The sequence below is a fragment of the Equus caballus genome, chromosome 17, assembly GCF_041296265.1.
Source record: "Equus caballus isolate H_3958 breed thoroughbred chromosome 17, TB-T2T, whole genome shotgun sequence".
NCBI classification, from domain to species: domain Eukaryota; kingdom Metazoa; phylum Chordata; class Mammalia; order Perissodactyla; family Equidae; genus Equus; species Equus caballus.
The window spans coordinates 91799697-91826493 of NC_091700.1; the positions used below are offsets into that span (position 1 = coordinate 91799697).

Sequence of the window (26797 nt, forward strand, 5' to 3'; positions counted from 1 at the left end):
ACAATGACAGAAACCCCTTTTTTCAGGACCTTGCCCTATGTATCTTTTCATCTGGCTGTTGATTTGTATTCTTTAATATCCTTTGCAGCAAACTGGTAATCTAGTGAGTAAACTGTTTTCCTGATCTCTGTGAGCCAAACTAGCAAATTAATCGAACCCAAGGAGGGGGTTGTGGGAAGCGCTGATTAATAGCCAGTTGGTCAGAAGCACAGGTAACAACCTGGACTTGGGATTGGTGTCTGAAGTGGAGGGCAATCTTGCGAGACTGAGCCCCTAACCTGAGGAATCTGATGCTATCTCTGGGTAGAGAGTGTCAGTGAGCTGAATTGTATGACACCCAGCTGGTGTCTGAAAATTGCTTGATGGTGTGGGGAAAAGACCCACACATTGGAACTGGAATCAGAATCATTAATGCCAATTGAACCAGCTACATTCACTGAAATGTGCAACCTTTCTCCAACTGTCTGCAGTTCTTGATGGCAGACTGAGCTTCCACATTTACATGGGTCTGTTTATGCCTCAATATTCTGTTATGGTTCTATATTTTCTATCCCTGCACCAATCACATGGCCTTAAATACCTCAGCATTATTAAAAGTCTTGCTATATCGTGGGGAAAGTTCTCACAATTCATCCTTCCTCAAGAGTGTTTAATTTTTCTTGGACATCGTAGGTACTTTTCTTAAGGAAAAGCTTGTAAAATTCCACAAAAAAAGGGGCAGGGTATGTTTTGGTTGGGATTTACATTGAATCTGTATACCTTGTCGGGGAGAACAGACATCATTAATACTGATTTTGCCAATCTGTGAACACGTACTATCTTTCAATTTAATTACTTTTTAAAGTTTTCATAATTTTCTCTGTAAAGGTCTTGTCCATTTTTGTTAGATTAATTCCTCAAGTAGGCACTTGACCGTTTTCAAAGCTATTATAAGTACTATCTTAAACATTTAAATTTAATTTTCTGTTACTAACTAGTATATTGAAATGCAAGTGAATTTTATATGCTGGTTTTGTATTTAGCAAATGCCAAATTTTCTTGTTAATTCCAACAATTTATTTGTAGATTCGTTTGGATTTTTGTGTACTGAAACCTATAATCTGCTTTTAATGACGATTTTATTTATTTTTCAATGCTTCTATGTTCTACTTCTTTTCTAGATTTATTGTGCTAGCTCAGACCTCCAGCGTTATGTCAAATAGTAGTATGTGAAGGTCTCAAGTTCAAGAGGAATCTTTTTAGAGGATGTAGTGGGTTCAATAGTGGCCCCAAAAAGATTATGTCCAAGTCCTAATTTGCTTACCTGTGAAATGTGACCCTACTTAGAAATAGGGTCTTTGCACATCTAATTAAAACTCTCAAGATGAGATCATCCTGGACTTAGGGTGGGCCCTAAATCCAATAACCATTGTCTTTATAGGAGTCAGAAAAGAAGATACAGAGACACACAGAGGGGAGGACCATGTGAAGACAGAGGCAGAGCTTGGAGTGATGTGTCTACAAGTCAAGGAATGCCAAGAATTGCCAGCAGCCACTAAAAGCTGGAAGAGAGGCCTGGAGGAGAGGCATGGAGGGAGAGAGCCTCCAGAAGGAAGCAACCCTGCCAATACCTTGATTCCAACTTCTGGCCTACAGAACTGTGAGAGAATAAATTTCTTGTTGTTTTTAGTCACCAAGTTTGTGGTAATTTGCTGAGTCAGCCCTAGAAAACTCATACAGAAGATAACGTAAGAAACTGGCTTAGTGACCTGGTGATAAGGAAGGATTTCTTTTTTTTTTTTTAAAGATTTTATTTTTTTCCTTTTTCTCTCCAAAGCCTCTGGCACATAGTTGTATATTCTTCATTGTGGGTCCTTCTAGTTGTGGCATGTGGGACGCTGCCTCAGCGTGGTTTGATGAGCAGTGCCATGTCCGTGCCCAGGATTCGAACCAACGAAACACTGGGCCACCTGCAGCGGAGTGAGCGAGCTTAACCACTCAGTCACAGGGCCAGACCCAGGAAGGATTTCTTAAACAAGATACAAAAACCACTAGCCACAAAAGAAAAGATTGATATATCCCTCTATGTTAAAATCACAATCTTTTGAATGTTAAAAGATGCTGCAGTACAATTTAAGACATGTCATAAATTAGGAGGTATGCAGCAGACACAATCAACAAAGTACTAGCTCCAAAATGTTATTTCTATGAATCTACCACGAAGTCAAACAACTTAATAGGAAAATGAGCCAAAATAAATAAATAGAAAATTTACAGGAAAAGCCACACCAATGGCTCATGACCGTATGAGAAGAGGGTCAGCCTCATTAGTAATCACAGAAATGAAAATTAAAACATGAGTTACCATTCATACCAATCAGATTAGCAAAAAATTTAAAAGGCTGATAATATCAAGTATTAGCAAGGAACAAAAGCAATCAGAGATCCTTTACACCGCTGTAGTCTAAATTGGGACAATCAAGTTGGAAAGCTGTTTAACTTGAGTAAAATTGCAGATGTACATACTATAAAAGCCAGTAATTCCAGTCCTAAGCAAATGTGGTCAAGAAACATGAATAAGAACATTCACAGTAGCTTTGACTGGAATTGCAAAAAAATTGGGAACAACCCAAATGTCCATCTACAGTAGAAGGGTAAAAAAACCCAATCCTATTCATATGGTGAAATACTGTCTACATATACAAATGAATGTACTGCCACCGTATGCACCACTGGGCAAGTCACAACAATATTTTCGGTATGATTTCATATATTAATTTAAAAATTGATACTGCTTAGGGAAGTACTTGTAGGTAGTAAAATTATAAGTAAGTGCAAGGAAACGATTATCACAACCATCATGATGGTGGTTACCTGGGAGCAGGTAATAGGGTTATAGGGTGAGGCACAGAGGGCACTTCTAAGGAACCAGCAGCATTCCACTTTTGAAACCATGTGTTAGTGTCAAAGCAAAACCAGACTGGACAGTAGTTAAAGTGTAAAAACAGATGTTATTCACGGCTATTGCAATAGGGGAAAAGAAATCTCAGTATAGAACTGGCTCAATTCTGAATGCAGCAGGGGCAAATGGGAATTTATAGCCAAGGTGCAGGGTGGGGCTCAGTGGATGGAAAATAACTAAGAGGAAACATCAAGGGTGAGTGGGGATCTTGGCTAATCTGACCCAACAGGATTCTTGCTGAAAACAAGCCAGAGTGATCAGAAGTCACCTGGGGGATAGTGGACCAGGAACCTGATTAGATAAGGAGAGTGATCAGATATGGAGGATGGTGACTCTTACTAAACTGACTTATCAGGGTTCTTGCTAAAACTGGATTTTACAGGGACGTACAAAGATGGGCCTAGAAGGTTCAGGAGCTTGACTAACATCTGATCAAGCAAAGAATCTGTCAGTACTTACATGGGTGTTTTCTTATAGTTATTTTCAAGCTGCAGATGTATGTTTTATATTCTTCTGGGTATATGATATATTCCATAATTTAAAAAAATGTATAACAGATTATTTAACTGGAAGATGGATGGAAAGGCAACTATTAGGTAAAGAGATTTGTAGGACATTATATTACTGGTTCAGTGTTGGGATTTGTAGTTCCTTTATAATTCTCTTAATCACATTTCAAGGTGATTTTCATTCATTTAGTCATTCATTCATCCATTCCATATTTATCGAGCCTTTCTAGTTGCAGGTACTCTGTTAGATTACACAGAAGAGGAGCATGGTCTCTCTAGTCAAATTGCTTAAAATCTGGTACGGGAGAGAGACACCTGCCTAGAAGATACCACATAGCACGGAAAATACAGTGATAGAAGTTTGCAGATGGAGACATTCAGAGGAGATTCCTGGAACGAGCACTGAAGGATATCTAAGCCTGAAGAAGAGAGGGTCATGGCATTCCAGGCCAAGGTAAGAAACAAGGCATTGAGAGAACAGGAAAGGAGTGGTTTTGCTGGACTACAGGGTACATATGAGGAAGGGGTGAGAGACTGGATTAAAGATGCAGGCAGAGGCCAGATTATGAAAGGCCGAGTAAAACATCTTAGTTAGCATTGGGTTTGGCTGTGAGTATCCAAATTAATATCCAAATAATAATGGCCTAAAGACAGAGGTTTATTGCTTTGTCATGTAGACCACATGTCTGAGTAGGTGGTGGCTACTGTGATGCTCCACACTGAGTCCAGGACCCAGACTCCATTTCTTTTTACTGCTCCATGGTCCAAAAACAGCTAATAATTAGCATAACACAGGGCTTTAAAATAAGTGGTTTTATTATAAAATTCTAAAAATGTGCTGTAAAGGACAGTCATGGGAATACTGCATAATAAGAAGAAACATATCTTCACAATCCAGACAATTACAGAGCAGATTTTATATTGTCCATGGAATTAATATTTAAAAAACAGTCTTCTTTTCAGTTAACAAGAGTCTTCGGAGCACCATTATTTGAAGGGAAGGTATTTTGCGTATCAGAGTTCATCTTTGGTCTGCAATTAAGAAGCAAAATATTTAGAGCCAGAAAGAAGTCTTACATGAGTCAAGGAGGCTTACGCTGGTCTATTAATTATTTTCCCTTGAAGATGAAAGAAGGAAAAAAGGCCAAGTTACTGCTAGAGGCTTGTAGGGCCTAGGAGTATTGTTGGAATCACCCATGAGTCAAGTCACATTGTGTTTTACAGAGCTATTGATGGGAAACTCAAACTTCTAAGGGTATGTATTACTGTAAAGGGCCTTGTGTTAGGGATGCTATCAGTGAACGGCTCGAGCAGACAATAAGGAAGAAATAAACAAAGCTTTCATTCTGGTCCCTAACTTCCACAAATCAGTGGAAGATATGATTTGGCATCCATTAAAATCACTTAGACAAAGATAAAAAATAAAAAAGAGGAGTGGAGGAAGGAAGCTGCCCAGTTTCATTTGGAGCCCACAGAAGCGTTCTGATACCAAATCACAAAATTCTTGAGGGGGTATGCTTCAATTCTGGCAATTTCTCTTTTGGCTTTAACTGATTTTATGGCTTCCCAGCACTGAGAAGGGTTAATGCTGATGAAATATCACTTCTGAGGTCTAGTTAGTTAGTGGCAGATCAGTTCTCCAAAAAAACAAAACAACCAAAACTCTGATTTATAGCATGTACTGTTGTCATGGTGTAACTACTCTCACCAGATTCCAAACTACTAAAATTTCACCACTGTGCAAAATTCCTAAATCTCAACAATCAGTGAGCTTGTATGACCTGGTTCCATCACACCACTGTGGCTAGTGGTCCTCTTATTCCTTTTAAACCCCCTTGAGAGGCAGACATAATAATTGCCAAATCTGCCTTCTCAACTTTGGTTACAATACCACAATTTTGAGTTTGTGCATTCAGAGACATGGTGATGTTGCTTAAAATAATGTCGAGCTAGCATATTATATATATATAAATAATATATGTTATATATTATTTATATTATAAATAAATAATATAATCACAGTTTATACAATATATATTCCTTCAAACAAAAAAGAACTATAATCAAAATAACCCTTCCCTGCCACATGATGTCTTCATACACAACCATGCACACACTTGAAGATAAGAGACTGGTTTTTGGTTCTTGCTTTGCTATAATCCAGTTAGATGATTCTGAGCTAAATTCTTCTTTGGATTTAGTTTTGTTAACCATAAAATGAAAGCGTTTACTGGATGAGTTCTAAGGTCTTTTTAGCCTGACAAGTCCATATGTGAATCTGCCTTTTATAAATGAAACAGTACATAGTAGTTATCAACAGACTGCTTTTAAATGAATAATCTGTTAACATGAATAATCATGGCCATATATTTCTTCATCTCTAAATTTGGGATGATGAACTTTGCCACACTTATCTCACAAGGAGATGAGGCTACTAGATGATGCGTGGGAAAATACTTTTCAAACTGGAAATCCGTATTTAAATGCCACATGATCTGAATTCTCACATTAAAAGGCCTTTCTCACTTGCCAGGAGCTCCTGTGTCTTCTCACTTATCTTTCTTTCACCTTGTTGTTATCTATTGTATCTGCCTCTCAGGTAGACTGAATTGCTTAGAGGCCCTAGGAGGAGCTCAAATAGCTGTTGCCTGACTGAAAGACTAAAGGGATAAATGAGGACTTGGGTCAGCGCTAGTCCTTACTCTGACATTGGCCAGAAGGTCAGTTCCGGTTACCTGTTTCCTATGGCACGTGCAAGGAAAGAGGTCATCCTCGGTCTGTGGTTCTACCCTCTTCATGCCCTCTCGGATTTGGGGCTCACTCACTTGTAAACTGGCATATTCCTGTATAGGCAACAATACAAAAGCATTCCTTATATAACACTCAAAGCACTTTTACCAAATCAGATACACTGGAATTTGCCAGAATATGGTCCATTTAACTCACATGTGTCAACAGGTGATATACAAAGTCCTCCATACCCCACTTAAACACCCAACAGCAGAGCTTCTGAGAGGTGGCTGTCCTTTGGACATTGACTGCCTATTGCTAAGCGATCTCTATTCTATCCTTCATTTGTACAACTTGCTTATTACCACCTGCTGCCTTGTAGTGAAAATAATTGTGCACGTGATCTTCCCTATTCTGGGAATTTGAGGACAGAGACTATTTCTGCCTTACCCACCACGGTTTGCACAGCATCAGTCACCATCTTCAGTGATTATGTGCTCCCTCTGGGTTCCGCTGTGGGCTAGGTGTTCATGCTCTAGTGTCTGTGAGTTGAATGAATGAACACTACCCTGTGGATCTTTAGGAATTCAGATAGTAAATCCCCCCTTCTGCCCCCAGGGCCCTGCTCCTTCAGTTGACACATTTCACCCTGCTATCTCTTCACCATCCCCGGGGAAAGTTAAAACCAGTGCAGACCAGAAATAGACCAACTGTGTTCTGTAGCAGAGCCTAAGATATGGGGCTCAATATCTGCAATTCTCAGATAAAAAAATTTTAACTTAGATTTAGTACTATTATTAGCAAATTACTTGTTTACCACTGTATTTTTTTTAAAGGAAACTTTCAAATTGTCAGATATGCTTTGATTACAATCTCTAAATGCTTAGGTCCCGAAAACAGTTTCCAAGAGAAGTCATGGCTCATAGGAGGTCAGCACAACGGGTCGAAACATACCTTGCACTGTTTAGACAAAGAAACGGTAAGGCAGCAAGCAAGATTGTACAAAGAGAAAATAAGAATGTGTACACAGTAACTTTACAGGATCAGATGACGCCAATTTCCCAACCATACAGCACACAGTTCTGCCATTAACACTTTCCCCTCAATGTTGCAGCATTCTCCATTAGCGAATCTTGGTTTCGTACTATTTTCAATATTATTTAATATTGGTCCATGGTTTTTTCCCAAAGAGGTGTACATATATCTCCTTATATTAATATACTTTTAGAAATTAAGTGAAATATTAACATGCCACAGCTCTTAACATGTCTAATTACAAGTTGCATGTCTATTTTCTTAGAAAATACTGACCTGGAAAAGTTTAAAATAATAACAGAATATGTCATCACCCATGAGATTATTTCTTGCAAATTCTTGTCCTGCTTTTGCTATCTTCTTGGCCTAGGGGGGAAAAATCCTTTAATTAAATGTTTTGTCCTATGCAGACATACGCAAATCAATCTTCAGAGTACACGTATAGTGGGATAATAAAGGGAAAAATATCTTTGGAGGCAGTCTTATGTGGTAAAGGGAACATTTAATATCAGAGTATGTTTGTTCAAACTAAAGGTAGGTTTCTAAGACTTGAAAGTTTGATTTTTTGAGGACCCTCCATACTGTTTTCCATAGTGGCTGGAGCAATTTACACTCCCACCAACAGTGCACAGGGGTTCTCTTTTCTCCACATCCTTGCCAACACTTGTTATTTGTTGTTATTTTGATGATAGCCATTCTGACAGGTGTGAGGTGATATTTCATTGTGGTTTGGATTTGCATTTCCCTGATAATTAGTGACGCTGAGCATCTTTTCATGTGTATATAGGCCATCTGTATGTCTTCTTCATAAAAATTTCTATTCAGGTCTTTTGACCAGTTTTTAATCAAATTGTTTGTTTTTAAACTTTTTTTAATTTATTTTTTGAGGAAGATTAGCCCTGAGCTAACATCCGCCACCAATCCTCCTCTTTTTGCTGAGGAAGCTTGGCCCTGAGCTAACATCTGTGGCCATGTTCCTTTGTTTTATATGTGGGATGTCTGCCACAGCATGGCTTGGTAAGTGGTGTGTAGTCAACACCCGGGATCCAAACCGGTGAACCCTGGGCTGCCAAAGAGAAGCATGAGAAACCAACCACTATGCCACTGGGCTGGCCTCAAATTGTTCCTTTTTTGATAATGAGTTATGAGAGTTCTTTACTACCATATGATCCAGCAATTCCATTTTTGGATATTTCCCTGAAGAAAACAAAAACACTAATTTGAAAAGATATATGCACCCCTATGTTCATTGCAGCATTATTTACAATAGCCAGATATGGAAGCAACCTAAGTGTCCACTGATAGAAGAATGGATAAAGAAGATGAATGGATAAAGAAGATTTATCCATAAAGAATGAATAAAGAAGATTCCGCACACAATGGAATATTACTCAGCCATAAAAAGGAATGAAATCTTGCCATTTGCGACAACATGGATGGACCTAGAGGATATTATGCTAAGTGAGCTAAGACAGACAGAGAGAGACAAATACTGTATGATTTCATTTATATGTGGTATCTAAAAACATAAAACAAATGAACAAACAAAACAGAAACAGATTCATAGATCTGGAGAACAAACTGGTGGTTGCCAGAGGGAAGGGGGATGGGAGAGTTGGTTAAAACGGATTAAGAGGTACAAACTTCCAGTTATAAAATAAGTCACAGGGATGTAATATACAGCACAGGGAATATAGTCAATAATACTGTAATAACTATGTATGTTGACAGATGGTTACTAGACTATCATGATGATCACTTCGTAATGTGTATAAATGTTGAATCACCATGTTGTACACCTGAAACTAACATAATGTTGTATGTCAACTATACTTCAATTAAAAAAAGAAAAAGGCCTTGAAAGTTAAAGAAATCATATTGGACCTTCTAGAATCAAGCTTCTCTTGTAGAGAGAAGGTAAACATTAAAAGAAGTAACAATGACTTTGCAAAGTAAATGCAAGATGAATCTTGATGCACTGCCTTAACAATTTTCAGCAATTAGTTTGAAGTTTACATCATGCCGTGTCCCTCATTTTAATCCACCAAATAGTTAGTTTTTACTCCTGCCAGGATGGCCGTCTTAATTTTTATCTTGCTAGTAGAGATGAGGCAGTGCTGGGGGCTCAGATCAACCTGACTAAAAGCGAGAGCAGAATCAAGGCCAAGGTCTAGCTTTTTGTTTCACGTGCAGAGTGGACAGTTAATGCCTGTGCTCACCCTGAAGGGAACTGTGCTAGCCATGGGGAAGCAGCATCCTATTTAGATGAGAGGTCTATATCGAGCAGCCCGAATGCTTGCCAGGCACAAGACAATTAAAATGAACCTGACAGTGGCGTACACAGAGACTGACCTTACCTCTTCATCGTGATCTTTTGCCCATTTAAGTTTTTCTAGGAGATCGCTCAGGTTGCTTTTAACTGGAATGTAGTGTTTCCAGGGCTGCAGCTCATTGTAGAAGTGTTCGTAGTAGATGGAGTCCTGCTTCAGCACAACACTGTCACCGACTAGCAGATAGGGCAGGCGATACGCTGCGACAGTGCCATCGACGTTTATTTGGTATTTATGCTGCAAAACAGCAGTGAAGTATAAGAACCTCCACTAAATTTCCTTTTCTCCATTCTCTTTATTCTCCTCCTGTTTCCACAAAAAAACCCTCATCATCCTCAGATACACACTGGCCAGATCTTGCCCTCTGCCTTCGCCATTTAGTAAGTGCTATTATATAACACCCTGATAAGAGCTAATGGCTTATTTTGATGTTCTCCCAAGTTTCATAAAGGGGCGAGAAGTCTGACATTGAAGCAGCCAATAAACTGTGGTCCTTTGGCCACAACCTAAGGAAAGACAGATTTATCATGACTTCGTAATCCCTCTACTACTTTACTGATTGCATGCGAGCACCTGACAACGGCACACTCTCTGCCATGTTAACCATACCTTTTAACTATCAGATGGCCACACACAAGTCTTAAGGAAATTAGCAAGCCCTGGGGCGAGAACATCTGTGAATAAAAATATTCACTGCACTGTGGTAATTAATAGTCTTTAGCTGCAGCAAATTCAACAGGTGGGAACAAAGCAAAGGCCTGAAAGAACACCCTCTCAGGAGGGAGGGCTGGATCAGCTCTCTCTGGTTATAACCATTTCTTGCAAAAACCTTTGTGATATGCATGTGGAAGAAACACTAACCATTCAAGTGAGGGGATTCTTTAGGTCCATCTGCTGCCATGTAACCCAGCAAAAGAAAACCTGGCCATCTACCGCACAGACAGAGCTTGCTAATCACCTGCCTTCCCACATACAGAGGACAGGTGATTGCTTTTGTCAACCTTTCTCCCCATCACACGGGGCTTCAAAGAACCTAGAGAATAGGGCAGTGTCCCACTGCCTGAGAGAAGTTGTTAGAAAAAGGATCCCTCCCTGGGAAACATGAGCAATCCACATTCTACACACAGAATGTACTCCCCAATCCCAGAATTCCCAGACAGAACATCTGGGTTTCAAGACATTTCCCCATCAGAAGTCCTGCTAAGAGACACCTGGTTTCTATCTTCTTTAGTCTGTTGCGAGGCTATGGTTCTGGGGAGAAGTATTTGTGAAGTCATTTACATGTATTTATTAATAAGAAAAGATTTGGAGCTGAAATGTGCTTATCTTGAGGGTCAGTTGGGGAAAAAATTATAGTTCTACCCAGGTCCCAAGCTTCCTTGATGCATATTTAATGTCAGGGCTGGGGACTGAGGACAACCCATGTTGCCAAACCAGTCCCCGGGGCCCCATGCCTTGACAGTCACTAGGTTTTGTGCTCATCTCTCCCATCCTCTAATTTATAGGCCTCCACTTCCCTCCCTCAAATGAAGGTATTTGGAAAAACAAAAAGGACTGGCCACGGACAATGTTATACCTTGAAGAAATCAAAAAATGAAATGTGTTTCACAATGGGACCATATAGGCTTTCATCGTGTTTAAAGAAGAAAAAGTTGGTGAAAGCAGCATCGATGAGTTCTGGGTGTTTTCTGCTGAGTTTAACCAGCTCCAGTCTCTCTTTCCGGCTGTCTCGCCCTCTCCAGACGGCTGTGGAGTTTTTGCTTTCCCAGGGAGGACCTGTGTTCCCTTGCACAGACATCATATCCAGACTTACTCTGGAAGACAGAAAGTGCAACAGATTTTCCTCCCAAACCGTCACCTCACAAAGGCTGTTGGGAAAGAACTCACCAAGGAGAGAAAACCAAGTCTCTGGGTCATCTGTGACCCATCTCTCACCGGCCCATGGTTTCTAGAACAGAGTCAGTCAAGTCATAGGTGGGCATCACAATATCCTTGGAATCCGTGGAACCACACCAGGAAAAGATTGGATGGATGTGTGAACTGGATTTCTTTTTTTCCAAAGGCCAGTCTCCCAAATTAACAAAAAACTCTGCATCTGGCATCTTCACCTAGGAAAAAGAAAGCAAAGAGCTCATTCACATTTCTAGCTTTACGTAATACCTTCTATTTACCAATGTGTTGGGAAAGGCAGTCTCGTGTATGCAGTCTTTGTTGGCTACATGAGGATGGGCCTTGGGCCTGGCATACTTCCTTACCAAGACATAAGGAATCCTTCTAGTCTGGGCTGGGCTTATGGCTTTGTGAGGGAATGTACTCTTTTTGTTCTGTTTAAGCATGGGCACCAATGACCCTCAGGCATGCCCCGAGTTTGTGGACCCACAGGGAGGGTCCAGGGAGCTTCTACTGCAGCAGGAAGTGAGGTGCACGCAGCCACACTGCCAAGTGGCTGCCAAGTGGATCTGCTGGCTATGGGGGTCCACTGCATTGCCTGTGTGCTCTCTCTCCTCTGCTATAAGTAAATGCTGGACCACTTGAGCCTGGTGTGCCTGCTGTCTGTTCCCAGCAACCTCGAATCCTGCACTGCTCTCTTCCCTGGGGGGCACTTACCTGCCTTTTAACCTTGGCTATGCTCATTAGTTACATTCTGTCCCGTGGCACTGCCAGACCACCCAGTGAGCAATGAAACACAATAAAAATTAGAAATTGGACCGAATGAAAGGCCAACTTTACAACCTTCAGGTAATGACAATTACCTTGATTTGAATAGTAGGTAACTTTTCAGAACATTGTCATATGTGTAAGTATACTAGATTTTCTTTCTATGGTGCCCAAATTGGCCAATAAATTTGCTTCCAAAGGGATGAAATGACAAAGGTAATCTCTGTTCTCATGTTGACAAGAGACTCTAAGATGATCAAAGAGAGAAAGAGAATTACTAGCAAATAATGACAACAAATAGCACTTGGGACTCTAACTCTAGTTCTTTGTTAATGAGACAGATGCTTCCATTTAAAAAATACACCCCAGCAAGGTGGTGGGATCAGGATTTGAACTCTGGAAACCCAACACCAAAGTCAGCACTAGTAACTTCCAAGCTAGGCTGCCTCTACTGGGAAGTGGCACAAACATGTTGAAAAGACCTGTTTTATCTAGACATGGGAAAACACTTAGGGTATTTGTAAAATGAGTTATATTTTTTAGGCAAGAACTGTATTGGTCAGTCTGAAAAGCATCTTGAGAAACTGGAGTCCTGAAGAACATCATTTTTCCATGGAATGCAACAGATGAGCAAGAAAAACTTGCCAGCACTCTGATGTCTTAGCTTAAAGGAGGCAAAATATTGATGCTATATAACTACCTACATTCAGAATTAACTTACTGCAAATGCTTTGCAATCTAGAGAAGGGTACTATGATTTTCCATGAGTAATTTAGTCAAGACATGCACATAGATTATTCAATAAACAGCTGTTAAGCAATTGGTAAAAATGTTGGTATTCTTTTTCATATCAGCCATTTTACTATCACTGTCAAAATACTCCTCTAGAACCCTGCTAAAGCACATTATACCAAGGAAGAGGATTCAGCATATGGAAAATCTTGTTTGGGCTCAAAGTAGATTTAGTACCAAAATGATTTTATTATAAGACACTTTTCTCTATAAGGTATTGCTATGGGTTGAATTCTGTCCTCCAAAAAATATGCTGAAGTCTTAAACCCCAGTATCTCAGAATGACCTTATTTGGAAATGGGGTCATTGCAGATATAATTAGTTAAGATGAGGTCATACTGGAGTAGCATGGCCCCTTAATTCAATATGACTGATGACCCTGTGAGAAGTAAAGACATGGAGACCCAAAGGGAGCAAGTCATGTGACAACAGAGAGCAAATGGAGTGATGCAGTTGCAAACCAAGGGATGCCAAGGGTTGCCAGCCATCACCAAAAGATAGGAAGCATTCTTCCTCACAGGTTTTAGAGGGAGCATGGCCCTGCTGGCACCTTGATTTTGGACTCCAGGCTCCAGAACTGTGAAAGAATAAATTTCTGCTGTTTTAAAGCCATGAGTTTGTGGTACTTTGTTGCAGCAGTACTAGGAAATTAATACAGGTATCCTACATGACATAAAACTTCAGAATAGTATTACAATAAAGTTCTACAATAGAACACCCCTGATAGTGTTATTTTTATTTTGAAAAATTATATTGTATGGGCCGGCCCAGTGGCACAGCAGTTAAGTTCACATGTTCCGCTTCTTGGTGGCCCGGGGTTCGCTGATTCGGATCCTGGGTGCGGACATGACACTGCTTGGCACGCCATGCTGTGGCAGGCATCCCACATATAAAGGAGAGGAAGATGGGCATGGATATTAGCTCAGGGCCAGGCTTCCTCAGCAAAAAAAAAAGAAAAGAGGAGGACTGGCAGTAGTTAGCTCAGGGCTAATCTTCCTCAAAAAAAAAAAAATTATATTGTAAAACCTGGGCTTAAATTGTCTATTACACCTAAGAGAAAGGAAATACTTACTTTTCTGGTCAGAGAAAGTAGTATGGCATCCATGAAAATTCTAAAACCTACATGTTCACCATGAGTCTTGATATAAACCTAAAAGAGATGAACATGTTTTTATGTTAGTCTAAAAGTACCACAGGCTTCACTAAGGTAAAGCTTATCACAATGATCCTCAGACTGATTTTTAATAAACCTCTGTAGCTACTTGTAGCCAAATGGACAAAACAAAGTAACTCAAGACAAACAGGCAAACCTCAGTGATGAATTGTACCTTGTTATCCTTCAGGGTATAGTGACACAAGCTCTGCCTTTGTCCAAATCTTTTTGGGATTTCTGTTGCAATCTTTTCTGGATCAACGGTAGGGAAATGTGCCAGATCTCTCTGAATCTGGGTAATGGTTTCTGGGCAGCTCATCTCCTGTAGCCAGGCTGCACTATCTTCCAAAGGACAGTCACAATTCTCGTGATAAACCGGCCCTAGTTACACACAGGTAACAAAATATCACAGTAATAATTTCACTCAGCATGCAAAGCATGTAACAAATAGCCATAACACGGCTTCACAAATTTTGCCCAGTTAGATAGGAAGAACATTTTGATGGAAAGAGTATTTTAAAAGAAAAACATTTTTTATTACACTGGGGCATCACTAGTCAGTCAGTTCTGACAGCTCTTCACAGTAAAGTCTTGTGATATTTTCAGAGTCAGGCCTGCTTTGCACGAGTTGAAAAGAACACCAATGAGTACTATTTTTTGCCCTACAGTGGCTATTATAGTCCACTATTCTTTAGATTTCGTGTACTTAAGAATAACCAAACATTGGTGAAAGGATATCAGAGGAGTATATCCATTTTAATGAAAGACAAAAGTGATATGAAATTAATATTTCAATGGTCTATTATACAAACAGGTTCTTAAAGTGTCTAAGGTATTTTTCTCAATGGGTGAATTGTCCTCAATAGCAACACAAGTAAACAAAGTACCCCTACTCTGCTTGGTATTTTTTTTTTAAGTATTATAAAGAAGCAAAGGTCACCCTCAAAACACTCCACTTCATTAATATTGTAATGAATGAATTATAAGTTTATAGAAATCATACTAACATAGCATAGCAGAACCTGAGTTGAGATTTTACGGTCATTCCTTTCTACAATTCTCAGATTCCCACCTGACCCAGGCAGTAGTAAACAGTGGAATACCTTTTAAAGGTTTAGCCAGTTATACTATACCATGTGGTCCTGGCGGATGTGGGAAAGAAATCTAGAAATTTTTTAAAATGTTTGCCTTTCTTGGAGTGGGGAGACAAGGGAGATCTCTGTCTCTGTATATCTACTGCTTCCCCACTGTTTCAGGTCACTGTCTCCTCTGAGAGGGAACTATACGGCTCTAGGTAACAAAGCTGTACTCTCCTCCCATATAATAAAATATGGGAGAATTTCTCTAGAAAAATAGTAGCAGAATGAAGACAAAAAACAACAGTCAACATGCCTCCCTCTTGTTCAAGCCTTCTCCCTTCCTGAAGTGAGGGACAAACGTCAGTAACACTTGTCAGTTACTTAAGTCATACATCTCCAATTAAGAAAGTGTCCTCTATGACCATAGCTATGGCTTGATTATTCTTGCAAATGCTGTGTCTTCAGGGAGCAAATTCTCCAGGAACATGTTCCTTTCTCTTGAGTAAATTATAATTTTCATTCAAATCTTGCATTTCTCTCTTACCAGGACTCTTAATTTAGCTCTCAAGTGAAATTTTTCAAATGAAAAAAATATCATGCTAACTTCTTTTTGTTGATTGAATGACATACATTATTGTATTCAAATACTGTTGTTTTAAAATTATGTTCCAAATTACCTTTTAAAATATATGGAGATTTGGCTACATGTTGACCTTGGAATTTAACCTCTACCTTCAGATTTTTGTAGCTTGCATACATTCTGTATCTTACTATGAAGGACCCATCCTTTCGGTCTAAAACCTGGACTCCAACTCTAGTGAATTGTTCATCTGGGGCCGAGATTTTAATCTGGAACACCTTTTCACCCGGAGAAGATGTGAACCTGTGATAAGAACAATAAAACATACAGCCTATTTTAAGGAACAAACACACAAAGATTATGCTCTTCAGTCTGTGGACCTTACTATTCTCCTCCACATTCTCCCCCTAACATATGCTTGCTGCTTCTCTTTTATGCTTTTAGTACCAGAATTAATATGATGGATCAGAGATTAAATAAAAGAAGAAGAGGATGACAATGGCCAAGATAACAAAAATGTTTCATTAGAAAAATCGCAAGAGGGGCTGGCCCCGTGGTGGCCGAGTAGCTAAGTTTGCGCGCTCCGCTGCAGGCGGCCCAGTGTTTCATTGGTTCGAATCCTGGGCGTGGACATGGTACTGCTCATCAAACCACGCTGAGGCAGCATCCCACATGCCACAACTAGAAGGACCCACAACGAATATACAGAAGAATATACAACTATGTACCGGGGAGATTTGGGGAGAAAAGGAAAAAATAAAATCTTTAAAAAAAAAAATCGCAAGAGAATATGCTACGACTACTAATCTATGTAAACACAGAATATACATATGCATTCCATATATAAAAATATTCTTACCAACCTACCATTTATTTCATGCCCCTCACATCTGGAAATTTGTGATCAAATGGTGCCTTAAAGATAAGGATCTTTTGAAAAATCTCTCTCAATGATTCTTTAAAAAATCAGTACTATAAACCACGCCCAGCCATGGGCAAAACCCAGTAGGTAGTGTACCATTTAAGTGACATTAAGTGACATATAAGTTTTTGTTTGAGTGAGTGCTCTTGCTACTAAGATTGTTATGATGGAATTAGTCCCCTAATTGTACTATTTATAACCAAGTGACAAAATTTACAACCTTCCTTTTCTTTGCTTTGGAAAATTTCTTATTCCCAAGATTCCCCCCGCCCACCAAATAGACACTGTCAGCATCCACCAATAAAAAAGACAATCATCTCAGAAGTTTGTGAATTCTAAAAATAAGTTTTAAGTATAATTTTAATTGTTGAATTCAATGGAATGAAATAAACGTTTGTTACAAACACGAGATTCATACGTTGATACTTTCCCTCTAAACTCTAAAGTTTCAAGTAGTGCTTCATGTTTCTCTTTGGGTTTCAAAACATGCTTACTGGCTGCTGTGTACGTGAAAACAGAGGGCAGCACCAGAGAAAGACGAAACCAACCAAGTTTTTAACAACTGGGTTTAAATTCCTTATAACAGCTTATGCAAAAGTAGTTGGACACAGTACTTCCAGCAAAGTGCAGGGGCTTTGTCTCCCTCGTCGTGTGGGAATCTCTATCAAAATATTCAGGAAAAGAGCTAATTCGGAATTATTTCTAAAGCTACAGGGAAAAACTGATTGGGACGCGGAAAGACTGTTACAAACAGATGTAGATAGCGCCCAAATATCCTGGAATTTAAACTGCTGTAGAGAAACGAGCTCTCAGGCGGATAAACTTGAAGAGAGAAACCGTAAGTTTTAACTGCAGTTCAAAATAGTTAGGGAGCCGTTTCTCGACTTACTTATTTCCTGATGTATCCACCGCCTGAATATAGAAATAGCGCGCGGGAAGGACGACAGCTGCTTTTAGCCCGGGTCCCCATATTTCGCTCTTCTCTGGGCTCAGTCGCCTTTCTCCACCGGTCTCCGCAAGCGCTGGAACTGTCCCCAGAAAGAAGCAGTAAAGCAGCAAAACGCTAAACATTTACAAGACGGACTCTCGAAATGACCACGGATAAATAAAGGGTAAGACGTGGACGGAACCAGCCGCGGCTTGGGCAGGGGCACGCTGGCCGATCGCAGCAGCAAACCCGGCTCCGAGGGGTGTCGTTCGCTATGCTGGGCAGGCGCGCGGGTCTCCACTTTCCCCAGGAAAATTACAACCCGAGCGCTGGCTTGCCCAGCTGAAGGACGCCAGCACTTCTGCTGAAACCGGCAAGAACCACGCTGCTCCTCTTTCTCGGGACAATGATAAACTTGCGTTGCTCTTGCAACTGAAGCATCATTGGGGGCGAATCCGTCTCAGGTTCCAGCCCAAGGTGCAGGGCGAGGGGATTGGCCCACGCGTCGGGCCGGGCTGAGTAAGACCTTCTCCAAGTGGATGGCGGAGTGGACACGCGTCCCGGCGCCAGGGCTTCCTGGGACGTGTAGTTCGCGACAGGACTAGAGGAAATCCTGCCAGGTCTTACCATCTCTCATTTATTTACTTTGCCGTCATCGCTTTCAGGGAACAGAAAAATACCAGATGCCCAACAGAGGGGCAGCCGGGTCTGGAGGCACACATAAGATATATATATTTTAATTGTCACCATATCCTCCGCACGTGCAGAGGGCAGGTATAAAACACGATGAAAGGAAGGTGGTGTCAATGACATCTGACGACTGGTACCGCCGGGCACAGCCGTCCAGGGCGCTGTCCCCGCGCGCTCCAATGGGACGAGAGACGCCAGCCCCAGGGTAACTGAGGCGCGTCGCGGGCCTCGTGCTGGAAGCTGTGATCCGGGTCCGGTGCTGGGCTGCGCCGCGGCCGCAGTGACCCGACCCCACCGGACAGACCAGAGGTACTGGGGGCTATGGGTAGGGGCCGAGGTGGCGGCCCGCGCCTTGCGCTCTGTGCGCCGGGCCCTCCGCGGAGCATCCCGGGCGCCGCGACCAGGCCTGCCGTCCGCCTGCTCTAGGCGCCGCCAACGCTGCCTGGGCTGCCCCGGGCCATGGCCTCTCCCGAGCCTTGTGGCCGTCCTAGTGGAGGCCATGCGTCGGTGCCCGTCCTCCCGGGAAGAAGTAGGGGTGAAGAGCCAGGCCAGAAGGTGGAGGGAAGCGCTAGGGAGAGAAGGGACGAGTCCTCTCGGGAACAAAGCCCGATTTGGAGGGGCCCGCGCGGATGCAGCTGGCTCCTGCTCTGCGCATCTCCACGCGGTCGCCGTCCCTTCGCGCCCGCCCGCCCGCCCCGGGGCCAGGGTGGCCACAGGACGTGTCACGGTCAGCTCCGAAACCGAACTCGGAGCCTCCTCCTATCCCCCCCCCCCCCCCCCCCCCCACGCTCTCGACTTTGCCAGCCGGCGCTAAAACCCAGCTAGGCCGGCGGCCCTGCCAGCCAAAGCAGGCCTGCTCGGGGCCAAGGCGGGGGTTTCTTTTTCGCAATTGTCATTAGTAATGATATCAACTCGTGCATTCAAAAGCTCGAATCGGGGGCTCCCTCTTCGCCGGGGGCAGTAAATGCCCGCGTCCCACCTCCCCAGGAGCCTGGGGCACCCGGAGCGTCCCCGGGTCCCCGGGTGGCTTGGAGGCGGTCGCCCCGCCCGCGTCCGCCCGCTCCCCCTCGCGGCTTCCGGCGGGAGGGCGGGCGGCAGAGGGGCCAGGAGGCCTCGGTAACTGCTCGGCTGCTGCGGGAGCCGAGGGGGACCCCGGCCCTCAGCGGGGGGCGGTGGCGCGCGGGCCGGGGTGGCCGCCGGCGGGGCGCGGGCAGGGGGCGCAGCCGGGCTCCTTCCTCTCAGCTGGCGCCGCCTCCGCACACAACGGCTCGGTGCTGCGGAGACCCGCCTGCGCCACTGTCGCCTCCGTCCCGGCGGCCTCCGAGCCCGGCGGCGCCGCGAGCGTCGTAGCGGAGGGCGGTGGGAACTTCGCTCGCTTCCCCCGGAGCCTGGGCTCGACGCTGGCCCGGGCGCGGGAGGACTCCCGGTATCCTTCGTAGGCTGGCGGCCTCGGCCGGGAGAGGGCTGGCCGGGGAAGGGGCCTGCAGGGCGTGGGGAGAGGTCCGGGGCAGGGAAGGTCCTTGCTGGCTGGGCTGGAGAGCTTGCTGGCTAAGCTGGCTGGGGCTTAGCGCGTCGGCTCTGGTTCTCGGGCCATTTTCCCCCTTAGGAAGTCACTTACGTGCCCCTGCATCTCAGTGGCCTTCGTACAGACTACAGATCATAATAGTTGTCATATGTGGAGGCCTTTACTGAAGAGACTTTTTAAGATGTTTTATTCTCTTAGCAAACTTGATACTTAAAAATACAGTTTTAGAATATAACCGGAAAAGTGTGTGTAACCTAGGCGATGAATATTGGCCTTGCAAATAGAATCTTTATTTTACAGAACACTTGGTTCCAGTGACTTTTAAAAATCGTTACTCTAGTGGTGCATTTAAAGCTGGTCATGTTATAAAATTTTGTTTGCACACAGTTAAAACAATACTTCTGTTGCTTGGGACATGAGTTTATGAATAAATCATTAAATTGAGCCTCAGGTCCTGCAGTCATTCTTATTAGTAAATCTTAATATAGCATCAGCCTCACTTACTTGGATTAGGGAACCTCAATTCTCACAGGTGAGAACCAGAGAGGAGAAGAAGAGGTCTCTTGGCTAAAACTCCAGCTCTTGATTTATAAAACTACTTTTGGTAAACCCTCCTGGAATCTAGGCTCCTAATCCGGGGCTTACCATAATGCCTGGCCTGATGTAGGCACTTAAAAATAAGTCTTTGTTGATGAGACTTCTACAAATGCTGGTTACTGGCAATACAATAGTCAAGAAAACCATACTTGCAGGAGGCAGACAGTCATCATATCAACACAGACACACACAAATGAAAAATCGCAACCTGTGAAGGAAACGTTATCAGAGTATGCACAGGATGACCTGGCCCAGTTTGAGGAGCAAAGAAAGCATCCCTCAGAAAGTGACATTTGAGCTGATGTCTGAAAGATAAATGAGAATTAACTAAATAAAGGAGGTGAGTGGGAGGAGACAGCAGTCAGAGAATGGAAAGGTGGTCAGTGGAGGAGAGTGGAGGGCACAGAGAGAGGAAGTGGGGAGAGGGGGTGTGCTGGAGTTAAGGTAGAGATCTTGGGGCTGGATCAGGAGTTGGTTTTTTATTCTGAGAGCAGAGGGTTTTAGGCAAGGGAGTTGTTTGATCATATATATGTACAAGCTTTATTTTCTAATATCTATGCACAGATCAGATTAGAAATGGCAATTCACAGGGGTGGGGGAGCTAGGGGTGGCAATCGTTTATAAAAACAGGGACAAAAGGAGATACAAGCTGTGGCAAAACTGTGCCAGCTGCAGGCTATTCAGTGGAGGGACAAACTGCCCCTCTGTACCTTAGTATTTCCTGAGGCTGTAATTACAACATAATACAATAATTGAGGTCTATAATGATTCTGTTATTAGTAATAACTTGTGCTTAGTTCACTTGTAAGAAAGCCAGAGAACACAATAACACAAGTGCCCTTGGCCTCATGGAGCTCTTACTGACGGATAATAGGATCAGACAGATAATAGGAAAGAAAATAGACACTAACAGTGTTTGGGTCATGGGATTTGGATAATTTTTATGTTCTGTAGTATCTTTTGGTATTTTGCAATATTTCCTCTAATTTGTTTGCTTGTGTAATAAAATCTATAAATATTACGCAATTTTTCAAAGAGAAATGTCCATAAACAATGATTCAGCTGAGAAAGTTTTTATACCACTCTAAGTTACTCTTGGCTTTTATTGATAGTCAATTAAAATATACTCTTATGTTGATGATCTTTGCTTTTTTTTTGATAAAAATGCAACCAGAGAGATCATTCTTGTTCGGTGACCACTATTTAAAAGCAAACAAACCCAAAACACAAACAAACAAAACTGGACTGTTAAGCTTTTTATTAATTAAGTGTTACATTCTTTTTTGTTTTTAGCTTCCAGGAAGCTCAGCCCTCCCTTTTGTGCGAAAATGCAGTAATTTCCCTTTGCCTATGTTTTTGGTAAGAATATTCCCCTATATATGTTCCAAATGACCATCCTTCATAACATCTCCACACTGCCACACAGAGAGCTGGTGCCACAGACAAAATTCCATTCAGTCTGAGGAAGGAAGCTCTGGCAAAGTGGAAGCTAAGCTGGAGATGAAGAGATAACAAGGGCAGCACTTGGAACAGTCCTGTCTCCCCCGTCAGACTAACTGGTGCCTTCTGCTCATTGCCCCTTACCATGACCATATACTCTCTTTCATTCCTCACTCTACCACAACCCACCCACACAACCCAATGCCACAAATCCATACCCACCTCTATCCACCACACTGGCGTTTAGAGAAAGGCCCAAGGAAACAGATAAGAAGTAGAAAACACTCTCTTGGACATCTGTTAAGAATCAGAGAAACCGACTCTTCAGAAAAGCTCAGAGTTTGGCCTGTACAACCTTAGGTACTGAGATTCTTTTTGCATCTTCCTCTACTGTCACCAACACACCAGGAGATGAGGAAGGAGATAGCATTAAAGCTTCCTGTCTAGAGATCCACTACACTTACTCCTAGGATTTCTTGACCAAAAAGAGAAGGAAAGTTTCCAAAATGAAATCATTGGAAGTTCCATCTTTGGTGGTGAACGCCTGCCAAACCAACCCTCCTGCAAATAACTATAAACTCTGCACGAATTTATAAAAAATCACTACCTGAAGGTTTGAAAAGCATTCCTTAAAAATTAAAAGAAAAATGGAATCTTCTCTAGGATATGTGGAGTCCTCTTTGTATGGAGCTCTGTTTCCTTAAATTACAGGAAGGACATGCAGTACCTTCACTGGTTTCTTCTCACACACTCAGGGTACCTGGGCTCTTACGGGAATCATCATCTTTATTTCTTATTGTCTTAGTCATAAGTATTTGTCATTCAGTATTTGTATGATAGATTTTATGTCATCATTTCCGTGTAGCCTATGAAAGTTATTCTCATTTCCAGTTTTTTAAGTAAGCAAATGGACAGAGATATTTACTGGTAAAAGTCAGCTGCTCACCCAGGGTGGGTTGCAGCTCTTGAGTACTGCTCCATCGCTAGAACCCTGTGGTTGAGCATGCTCTGCCCTGCCTCGGGTTGCCTCCTACACCCCCTGTAATGGTTGGATTCACCAAGGTCTTCCTTTTGTTTAAAATTCAGCTTCCTTGAATGTCCTCAGTTGCTATTTAAACTTTTCTCTTTTTCTTCTCCAAAGGAATCGGTTTAGACTCGAAATTCAGATTTTCCTGGGACTGATCAGAAGTTAGTGACTACCTGGATTGGATCCTGTTTTTTGTCAGGTGATGATATTTAAAAAATTTAAATTCTGTATTTTTTGTTGATTTAAATCTGTGACCATTATTCATCATGTATCCTTTAAAAAGCCCATATGCTTTTTAAATAAACTTGTAAATGCATTGTTCTTCTAGACAGTTTTATTGAGATATAATTCATACACTTATACCATTCACCCATTTAAAGTGTACAACCCAACAGCTTTTAGTATATTCACAAATTCATCACCACAATCGATTATAGAATATTTTCATTACCCCCAAAAGAAACCTCATGAGCCCCAACTCCCTCCTACCCTCTGGCCTTAGGTAACCACTAATCTACTTTCTGTCTCTATGGATTTGTCTATTTTGGACATTGCATATAAATGGAATTATACACAATCTGGTCGTTTGTGACTGACTTCTTTCACTTAGTACAAGGTTTTCAAGGTTCATTCATGTTGTAGCATGGTTTAGTACTTCATTTGTTTTTATTGCCCAATAATATTCCATTGAATGGATATACTACATTTTATTTATCCATTCACCAGTTGATGGACATTTCGATTGTATACACTTTTGGCTATTATGAATAATGCTGCTATGAACATTTGTGTGCACATATGTCTTCATTTCTCTTGGGTATGTACCTAGGAGCGAAATTGCTCGATCATATGTTAACTCTATGTTTAAACTTTTGAAGAACTGTTCTTCTGAAGTAACTGGACCATTTTGCATTTCCACTAGCAGCGTATGAGGGTTCCAATTTCTCCACATCCTTGACAATCCTTATTATTGTGTCTTTTTGATTATAGCCATCCTGGTGGGTGTGAGGTGGTATTTTATTGTGGTTTTGATTTGCATTTCTGTGATGACTAATGATGTTGAGCATCTTTTCATATACTATTGACCATTTTTATATCATCTTTGGAGAAGCGGCAATTCAACTACTTGGTCCATTTTATTTTTTTTAATTTTATTTTTCTTTTTCTCCCAAAGCCCCCCAGTACATAGTTGTGTATTTTTAGTTGTAGGTCCTTCTAGTTGTGGCATGTGGGATGCTGCCCCAGCGTGGCTTGACAAGCAGTGCCACATCTGTGCCCAGGATTCGAACTGGTGAAACCCCAGGCCGCCGAAGCAGAACGCTCAAACTTAACCACTTGACCACAGGGCCGGCCCCTACTTTGCCCATTTTTTAATTGGGTTATTTGTCTTTTTTATTATTCTAATGCATTATTTTAAAATAATTTTTTAAATAAAATGGATGGTCAGTGATCATGACTCCAGGCATATAGTAGTTGTAAAATAAATATTTATTGAATGAAGGCATATGGAACACTTGATTTTTTTTTAGGGCTGTTTGTAGTGTCTGATGGATTGTTGATCTTTCTTCCTCTTTTCTTAGGAGCCCATTTTGCAGCTTTCAACTTCTTGTAGACTGCTGTAAACACTTGTCACAGTTGTTTTTCAAGAAACAGAGTTGCAGCTTCTTCCTCATAACAGAACTTTTATAGTTACATTCAATGCCTAACGTTGCAGAAGCGGAAAGGGCAAATGATTCTGGAAATGGTGAGCACCAATCTGAGAGAAAGTCTCCTGAAGAGAATCTACAAGGTGCTGTACAATCTTTCTGCACTCGTACCTCAGGAGCGCCCTTGGGTCCCAAAGGAGATCATCACTACCCGTGGAGCTGTCCAGTGACCCACACTCGGGAGAAAATTTATGCTATCTGTTCAGATTATGCCTTTCTCAACCAGGCAACCTCAATCTATAAAACTCCAAATCCAGCCCGCTCTTCTTGCCTCCCTGATGGTCCCTCTTTATCTGCTGGAAACAATTCATCAGTGTACATTGGCATCCCGACGAGTACATCAGAAATCATCTACAATGAAGAAAATAGCTTGGAAAACTTATCCAATAGCCTGGGCAAGCTACCTCTCGCATGGGAAATTGATAAATCTGAATTTGATGGGGTGACCACAAATATGAAACACAAATCAGGTAAGGGAGGAGGCATGAAGTACACGTGTGAAAATAATAAGAAAACAAAGAATATATCTTGTTTAACTTTGCCATTAAATATGTTTGCCTTTTATAATACCGAATGTTGTCTGTCAATTAAAAAATTGCGCATAGGACATTTAGTTCATTAATGGGTTGCCACGAGAAGCTTCAAACATCACCTTTGCGTTTTGAGAGTTTTGACAAATCTAAGAACACTGTAAAATGCAGGCATTATAGATATGGTAGCTTAGAAAAGGCTAATGACGTGGCTAGAATAACATACCAGTACTTTGTAGCCTTGCAGGGACATGAACGCATATTTCCCGATTAAACCTCTAGTTTTCTTTTCTACTGTATAACATTGTGGGTTTTTTGTTCCTGTTAAAATTTCTTGAGCATCCAGCAAGGCCGCCAGGTACCACTGAGTAGGTTGTGTACTGCACAATTTAAGAGGGTGCTGTTCACCTAGGGTGCAATGCACAGCCTTCCCAGTTGCGTTGTGGTGGTCCTGTGGCAGATACTGATGCTTTTCGCTTCTTTCTTTTGATCTCACGGTAATACAGGAATTTTACGTGGTAGGTATCCCAATTTTATAGATTAAAAAAAAATGATGCTTAGAGGGAATAAATTGCTTGTGCAAAGTTGCACAGCTAGTAAGAAATAGAACCAGGATTTGTCTTTTACTTCCAGGTTTCTTGCATCATTTTGTACAATCTCCATAGTTCTTGTTCATTTGCAAAATCAGCTTCTTTCACAGAATGTTATGTAAATCTGTAATTTTTATGGCTGTCAGGGGAATTTCACTTTGTGTCTGTATTTATGGGTGGTTGGTCTATAATGTTTTTTGTAATATCTTTTCCAGATGTGGGAATTAGGGCTGTGCACGTCTCCTAAGAGAAATTAGGAAGTGTTTTCTCCTCGTGTTTTCTGAGGGGTATTAAAAATCTCTGTCATATTGGAGTTGTCTCGATTCCCATTAATTCTGTCAAATTTTAGTTTATCCATTTCATCTAAGCTGTCAAGTTTGTTGGCACGGAGTTGTTTCTACGTCCCTTTTATCTTCTAACGTCTGTGAGGTCTTTCGTGTTAATTCGTCTTTCAATCCTGATGCTGGAAATTTGGGGGTTTTTTTGTTTTTCTTTTTTTTCGGTCTAGCAAGAGGTTTATCAGTGTTGTTCATCTTTTCAAATAACTGGCTTTTAGCTTTGTTAGTTTTATCAATTGTTTTCTATTTCATTGATTTCTGATTTTCATTATATCCTTCCTTCTGCCTACTTCGTTCTTCATTTTCTAACTATTTTTTGAGTTCATAATAGTTTATGTCATTGTGAAATTTCAGTTGTACATTATTTCTTATCTGTCACCACATAGGTGCTCCCCTTCACCTCCTGTGCCCACCTCCAACCTCCCTTCCCCTGGAAACCACTGAACTCTTTTCTTTGTCAATGTGCTTGTTTATGTTCCACATATGAGTGAAATCATCTGGTGTTTGTCTTTCTCAGTCTGGCTTACTTTGCTAAGCATAATTCCCTCTAGGTCCATCCATGTTGTTGCAAATGGGATGATTTTGTCTTTTTTTTTCCTGGCTGAGTATATATATATATACCACATCTTCTTTATCCAGTCGTCAATTGATGGGCACTTGGATTATTTCCATGTCTTGGCTATTGTGAATAGTGCTG

At 41.7% G+C, this 26797-nt stretch overlaps 3 protein-coding genes across 20 annotated transcripts in view; 2 read left to right on the top strand and 1 right to left on the bottom strand.

Moving 5' to 3' along the window:
- LOC111768629 (collagen alpha-1(I) chain-like) overlaps positions 1-13033 on the top strand; it is a 23350-nt gene extending 10317 nt beyond the window's left edge. The window contains exons 6-8 of the mRNA XM_070240057.1: positions 1421-1639; positions 3681-3904; positions 8471-13033. The gene's annotated coding sequence lies outside the window, so the exon portion shown is untranslated. The remainder of the gene's footprint in view (positions 1-1420; positions 1640-3680; positions 3905-8470) is intronic.
- On the bottom strand, positions 4249-17800 carry POGLUT2 (protein O-glucosyltransferase 2). Its single transcript, XM_001493228.5, has 10 exons — positions 17619-17800; positions 15905-16110; positions 14324-14529; positions 14068-14145; positions 11481-11653; positions 11122-11359; positions 9573-9782; positions 7492-7581; positions 6186-6293; positions 4249-4482 (listed from the first exon to the last, which is right to left on the bottom strand). Exons 1-10 carry the CDS (start codon positions 17798-17800, stop codon positions 4465-4467), a joined length of 1509 nt encoding a protein of 502 aa, XP_001493278.1. The 3' UTR covers positions 4249-4464.
- Positions 17646-26797, top strand: part of BIVM (basic, immunoglobulin-like variable motif containing) — a 37670-nt gene continuing 28518 nt past the window's right edge. For 2 of the 18 annotated variants that reach the window (XM_070239276.1, XM_070239285.1), the window contains exons 1-5: positions 19606-19773; positions 20625-20809; positions 21763-21828; positions 23051-23135; positions 24517-25112. In XM_070239276.1, the coding sequence (XP_070095377.1) occupies positions 24635-25112 (478 nt within the window). In that variant the 5' untranslated portion in view covers positions 19606-19773; positions 20625-20809; positions 21763-21828; positions 23051-23135; positions 24517-24634. 18 annotated transcript variants of the gene reach the window in all.

What these genes read in the sequence shown, in the direction of transcription:
- POGLUT2 (XM_001493228.5), bottom strand. Translation starts at nt 17,800, where the DNA reads ATGTTTAGCGTTTTGCTGCTTTACTGCTTCTTTCTGGGGACAGTTCCA. An exon ending in GTGGATACATCAGGAAATAA is followed by an intron (nt 16,111 to 17,618) that starts GTAAGTCGAGAA and finishes TTCTTATCACAG; the next exon opens with GTTCACATCTTCTCCGGGTG. An exon ending in ATACCCTGAAGGATAACAAG is followed by an intron (nt 14,146 to 14,323) that starts GTACAATTCATC and finishes CATCTCTTTTAG; the next exon opens with GTTTATATCAAGACTCATGG.